At 37.3% G+C, this 7106-nt stretch overlaps 1 protein-coding gene across 1 annotated transcript in view; it reads left to right on the top strand.

The window, feature by feature from the left end:
* GPR158 (G protein-coupled receptor 158) overlaps positions 1–7106 on the top strand; it is a 296434-nt gene that overhangs the window by 30727 nt on the left and 258601 nt on the right. The window contains exon 2 of the mRNA XM_010859923.1: positions 1488–1593. Within this exon, the coding sequence (XP_010858225.1) occupies positions 1488–1593 (106 nt within the window). The remainder of the gene's footprint in view (positions 1–1487; positions 1594–7106) is intronic.

The following is a 7106-nucleotide window of genomic DNA, read 5'->3' on the forward strand; positions in this document are numbered from 1 at the left end:
TCATGATGTACTCTGCATATAAGTTAAATAAACAGGGTGACAATATACAGCCTTGACGAACTCCTTTTCCTATTTGGAACCAGTCTGTTGTTCCATGTCCAGTTCTAACTGTTGCTTCCTGACCTGCATACAAATTTCTCAAGAGGCAGATCAGGTGGTCTGGTATTCCCATCTCTTTCAGAATTTTTCCACAGTTTATTGTGATATACCAGACAATAAATATGTGTTGAAAGAGCAAATGGTTTTAAGGCGTTAGGAGAAGAGAAAGTCTACCATTCTAGTATTCTGGCCTGGAGAATTCCATGGACTGTACAGTCCATGGGGTTGCAAAGAGTTGGACATGACTGAGCGACTCACTTTTACTACTTGGAAATTTAGCTCTTTATTGCATGAATAGTATTTGTTTTATGGGATTATAGCCCACAGCGGTAGTATTTTGCAAACTGGGGCTATTTCTCTTAAGGTTTTTATGATAAATTTTTGCATCATCCTTTGAGTGATCCTCTGAAAAATGAACTTACACATACTCTGGGTTGTCTGGATAACTAAAAACTGATATCAGGTTTTGCTGTGCCTCTGTTTTTAAGCATGGTAGTATTAGGTAGTGTAGTACATACTTTACAGGTTAATATGAAAAGAATGGAAACAGCCTTAAAAAGTAAATGATTTATTCACTCTAGATGAAGCCCAAAAGACATTAAGCAACTCTGTGAGAAAATTTCACAGTAGTTTAAAAGGAGAAAACAGATGAGAAAAATGAATCGTAACATATGGTATTAGGCTTCCTGAATTAGCTGTTGTACCGTATTCCTTTTCTGAGAGGTGATTTAGTTTGGCACAATGTAATCACTGATGTTTTTAAATAATATTTTAAATTTAAATATTGTTGGCTGTATAGCTTTTACATTTGTTTTGTTATTTTATGTGTATGTTTTGTAGCTAGAAAAACTATAATACAAGGAATTTGAGGAAAGAGATGCTTTTTTTTCCGATCTTATCTCCCCCTCTTAACTCATTCCCTCCTCCTCCCTTGCCCCAAACTTCCCATCCCTGGCCCTGCATTGGGGAGTAGAAGTAGAAAGAAATGAGATGAGGGCTTTAAAAAAAATTTATTTTGACAAAAGAGGTATTGGGAGCAAGTATTATTTCCGAGTCAACTTTGCTACCATGTCCAGAGTGATTCTGTCTGGAGGTTAGCCAATCAACAAATACTTATTGAACAGCTGGTGTGTGCCAGGCATTATACAGGGAGCTGAAACAGGAACAGTGCAGAGCCCGCCTTTGGTGCTTACACAAAACTAATAGCTTGCTGTTTCTGTTCTTTTGTCTCTACCTACACTGGCACACTTTAGATGAGTATGAGTGGGCAATTTGGAGAATTTTAGTGCATTCTTGTGCTGATTTGTCTGATTTTTAGGTTAGAACACGGAATTAGAAATTGTAAAGGCTCAGATTAATTTGTTCTTTTTGTCTTTCTCTGTTTTAAGGGGTGTCATGAAAGTAGACATAAATCTTCAGAAGGTGGACATTGACCAATGTTCAAGTGATGGCTGGTTTTCAGGAACTCACAAATGTCACCTTAATAATTCAGAGGTAAGAAAACGGAGATAAAATTCTCTGAAATCAGAAGCTCAGAAATATATTACTTCTGAGTAGCTTGTATTTGTGTGTGTAAGTGAACAAGAAGTATCTTACTGGGGGGAAAAATCTGTTATGCACGCCTGACTGTTGCCAAATGAACTGAAAGAGGAGTAGAAAATGAAATTTGTGCAGAATAACTATTCATTTAGGGACTAAGAGAAGGCTGAAACTAAAATTATGTCTGAAGTTTGGCTTTAGTCAAAGTCTGACCCTATTGTTCAAAATGAGCTGGAAATTAAAATAGCTATGAAGTGAGAAACCATCCCAATAGGGGTCAACCAAATTATGCACATTTTATGGAATATGATGTTTTTTGAAACAGTGATGCTATTCGTTCAGACACCCTGCCATCTGTCAGAAAAGCAGTAGAGAAAGTATAGCCAGGAGATACTGAGAAGAAGGAGAAAACTGTTTGCAGGAAACTGGAAGGGAGATGTGTGTATTTGGTGTGTGTTCTGCAGTGTTCAATTCCTGTCCATACTTAATTTCATGGAATTCCAGTTGGCAAGGAAGAGGCGGAGAAATCATTTGTCTGGAAATAAGACTGTCACTTGTCTTCTTTAAAAAAAATTTTTTTTAATTGAATGAAAGAGTCTTTAAATTTTGTGGTGCTTTACAATTGTCAAGTTTAACACAGATGATTTCATATAATCCCATAATAACCCTTTTTTCCTCTACCCCCATATTGCCCCTCCCCTCATTCCCTCTCCTCACTGATAATCACTAGTTTGTTCTCTGAATCTGTGAGTTTGCTTCCTTTTTTTTTTTTTAAATATAATCACTAGTTTGTTGCATTTTTTAGATTCTACATTTAAGTAATATAGAGTATTCGTCTTTCTCTGACCAATTACACTTAGCATAATGCCCTCCAAGTCCGTCCATGTTGCTGCAGATGGCAACGTTTCGTTCTTTTTATGGCTGAGTAGTATCCCATTGTGACTTTGGGTGTGCTCAGTCACTTCAGTCATATCTTACTCTCTGCAACCCTGTGGACTCTAGCCCACCAGGCTCCTCTGTCCATGGGATTCTCCAGGCAGGAATACTGGATTGGGTTGCTGTGCCCTCCTCCAGGGGATTCTTTACTGCTTGAGCCATTGAGGAAGCCTGTATATACATATATGTAATATATGCCACGCCTTCTTTGTCCATTCATTTGCGGATGGACACTTAGGTTGTTTCCATATCTTGGCTATTGTAAATAATGCTGCTATGGGTATTTGGGTGCTTGTGTCCTTTTTAGTTAGTATCAACTGATATTCTATAATTTCAGAGGTGGCATGTGATGACATCCTCATTTCATTTTTAGTAATCTTATTTCTCAAGTCCCCACATGCTCTAAAACAAGGGTACACTAAAACTCCTGACCTTAAATACTTCAGCTGTCTCTACTTTGAGTCCATGAATTTATGAGGAAAGTCAGCATGATTTATTTAAAATAGGGGATATTCCTGTAAATGTAGTAATCTACATCGTCAGTTTGAATTTTTGCCACATTTCCCTGTAGCCCACCATGACCCAAATAATCTTCCACAGTTCCACACATCCCCCCTACATTCCACACACACCTTCACCTGCCCTCTGTTCTTCCCACCGCAATATCCCTCAACCCTCTCACCCCCTAATCTCCCTAGGAACCCGCATAGTCCCCTATATCTCTCTAAGCCCATCACATAGTCCCAGCATGTTCCCACGACCCCCACTTACTCAGTAACCCACACACCCTGACTCCCACATCTTGATATACTCCCACATAGCCCACCCTCCACCCCACCTTGATCGCCATCATTTCCTTCTTCCCAGTTGGGACCTTATTATGTAAATGAAGTATTTCTGTCTTGTCAAGTCACAGAGGTCAAGATGCCCTTTTCACCTCTGCTTGATATTTTTCTTATGGATTTGAACTTTTCCAAGTTCCCACTTCCCTTTGGATGGTTCTGGCATTTCTAAACATATGAATTTCAGTGATTTGGTAAATATCTTTAACCTGATTATTGTGTCCATGCCAGTGGCATAGCGCTTCATAGCTTTGTCTTTTAGCCAGGTTGGAATTTTTTTCTGCATGAGTGTCAGATCATGGATATTGATCTGTGTGTGCTTATTTCTGTATAGCCTTGTTTCAGTGGTGTTCCTGGGTGGTTCAATCAGCAGTCTGTCCAGAAACAAGGAGATATTTGCTTATCAGTCTGTTACAGTTGTTGCTTGCCTCTAATAATCTTGATGTAGTTTTCTTTTTCCTTATAGCACATCTGTTTATTTGACTAGGTGGTCTTATTGGATGGCTTTTTAGAAGATTGATTTATTTTCATTACATCAGGCTTATCAATTTTCTGTGGGTTGTGTCTTTTTAAAGCTGTCAAATAAACTAAATTATTTCAAGATAAAATATTATCCTTTGTTCTGGTAAACAGAGATTAGGGTGAAATGTGTAACTTTTGGCTTTATATATGGCAGCATTGTATTTATTCAATTCCTATAGGAAAAAAATGAAAAAACTCACCCTGTAAGACAACGAACAGTTCAGTGAATCTCATTTGACAATGTTGTACAAAGGTTCAGTGATCAAAAAATAACATCAACAAACAGTAAATCTACAAAGTGCCTGTTTGACTTAAACTCTGGATCCCTGGACCCCCTCACTTGCTGAGGTCCTAGTGTTGGGAGTAGGAGATCTTGGTGTCCTAGATTGGCAGCCTCTGGTGCATAGTCTGATGGACACAGGGCTGGACTGGAACTCATCACATCTTTCTGTGGGGCTTCTGTCAGGTTCTGGAGTTGGTGCTGGTCACTGTACGCACTGCTGCTGGTCTACACCACATTCTCAGACTCAGGAGTAACGATAGCCTTTCAGTTCCTTCTCTGTAGTGATGTGAATTGGAGACTAGGGTTCTACTGGCTTCTACTGATGTTTTTACTGCTTGGTAAAACCGAAACAAAGCTCGTGTTCAGGGTGTTTTTCATGTGCACTGGCTGTCTTTCGTTGCTTGTCACAAATCTGTTACAGACCCAAGGATCATTGTGTAAACTGACTTGTTTTGGGACGTATTTAACATGATTGGTATTTGTAAGAGGTATGGGTCGGTCTGGGCTGCCCAGGTGACTCAGTGGTAAAGAACTTAGCTGCCAGTGCAGGAGACATAAGAGATGTGGTTTTGATTCCTGGGTCAGGAGGATCCCCTGCAGAAGGAAATGGTAACCCATTCTAGTATTTTTGCCTGGAAAATCCCATGGACAGAGGAGCCTGGTGGGCTACAGTCCATGGGGTCAAAGAGTTGGACATGACTTTAATGATTAAACAACAAAACAGGGGCCTGTCTATGAAAATCCACATCATTAGAAACAGAAACTTGCATCATGTTTACTGTGGGTTTTATTTTTTACCAATGTTTAACATTCTTCTCTTGTAAATACCACAGGGAGTAACAAATTTCTAAGTTGTAATTGAGGCAAGCTTTTCACTTAAAAAAAAATTTTTTTTTCCCAGTGTGTTGACTTTTCAGCCTCTGAGGTATCTTAAACTAAATACAGAGTCTGATATTGGAAACAAATAAGTAGTATGTAACCAGTGACAGAAGCTTCAAGAGCATTTTAGGAAGGCATGGGATGGTTTGTGAGGAAAATGATTTCTCAACAAGTTTGGGTTGTTACCGAATTTAGGAGGCCAATAAGTGCTTTTTGAAGAGCATAGTAAAATGAGATCTCAGTTGACACCGTGAGTTGAACCAGATTCCAGGATTATTTTGGCCATTTTTATAACTGATCCAGATCACTGTTACCTGGACTCAATCATGTTTTCTGTGGCCATTCAAATAATTCTTGACCTATTTCATATCATTGTTTCATTTGGTACACAGAATCCTCTCCTACAAAATAGTTTATTAAAAACATTGACATAAATTGTTATTTTTGTTTTAAAGGTTTTCTTTTGCTTGTTTCCTTCAGAGGATTTTTTAAAGTCACTATTTGAAGTATGGAACAGTGACCTTGAAACTTTTTGATTATATTCTATTAGTAAAAATGCTTTAAGCATTCACAAATAGTATTTGTATGTTTTTTAATCTGTAAAGTATATGCATCTTTTGTAATATATTTTGTATGTTATAAGAAAACTTAATTGGGTTGAGATAAAAATGAAACATTGTTTTAATGTAGATTATATTTTATAATAATAAATATTGTTGTTAGTCACTCAGTTGTGTCCAACTCTTTGTGACCCCATGGACTGTAGGCCACCAGGCTTCTCTGTCCATGGGGATTCTCTGGGCAAGAAGACTGGAGTGGGTTGCCATTTCCTTCTCCAAATATATTTGGTTACAATTTTTGAAAATTTTTCAGTGATAGTATTGTGATTTATTATGCTTCACCATTTAAAATTTTAAAAAGGTCTTAGTTTAATACTTAGCAGTGCAGTGATTCAGAGGTCTCTCAGTTCAGTTTATTTTTATACTTAATTTTAATGTCTGTCATAGTTGAAAATATGCCTCAGAAGGATATGTCAGTCCACATTGAAGAAGTAAATTGTTGACTGTATTTGCTAAATAACAGTGTTCATTTTTCAGTTTCCAATTTTGCAAAGGTTTTTTTTTTTTTTCCCAGAAATATAGCTAGAAGTTTTTCATTTTACCTGATGTCAATTGGTCCCTGAAAACTAATTGGAAAGCTGGGCATTTTAATATTTTAAAAGAATAGGTTAAGAACCCACTCAGACTTTCATGGGGAATATTTTCAAATAGATAAGGAAATTTTATTTCCAAGTTTAAGCTGTATGGCTATGTGAGTATTTATAGTTTTTGACAACAAAAACCACATAACACTGGAAACATTTCCAAATCCATTTTCAAAATGCTCACTTCAAAAGGCTTTCTCACGGATTATTAAAATGTCACATTTACTTTGAAGGAAGAGCTTATATGTTTTAAAAAGTACCTGCTGCATACACACTGCTGACATCCACTTGTCATCATTGAGCAGGACAGCAAATTTAGAACACTTGCCTTTTTTTGTAAAGAGTGATGAATAATCTTCGAGTTCAGAAATAAGTAGTTCACTTTGAGATAATCAGAAAATCTTTGTGTGGGAAAAGTTTTTCCAGGTCACACACCATCTTACTGATATTATGAAGAATTGTAAATATTTTGCAATTTAAAATAATATACTCTGTAAATCCCCTTGGATGGTCAAATACAAAAGGTAATACTTTAGAAAAGTTCTGCATTATGAGTATTATCATTCACCTGTCTCTAGAACTGTCCCGTTCAGTATGATAGCCACAAGCTTCATAAGCCTATATTGGAAATCACTAAATAAAAGTAAGAATTCAGGTCCTTGGCCTCATTATCCTGATTTGAAAAATAAAATAGCCACATGCAACTACTGGACACTGGACAGTGTAGTGGACACGCCAGGCTTTTGAATATGGCCTAGCTTACAGTGCAGTCAAGCCACACGAGTTATTGAAGCCTTTCAAA

This window comes from Bison bison, unplaced genomic scaffold (assembly GCF_000754665.1).
Source record: "Bison bison bison isolate TAMUID 2011002044 unplaced genomic scaffold, Bison_UMD1.0 scf7180017864461, whole genome shotgun sequence".
Taxonomy (NCBI): domain Eukaryota; kingdom Metazoa; phylum Chordata; class Mammalia; order Artiodactyla; family Bovidae; genus Bison; species Bison bison.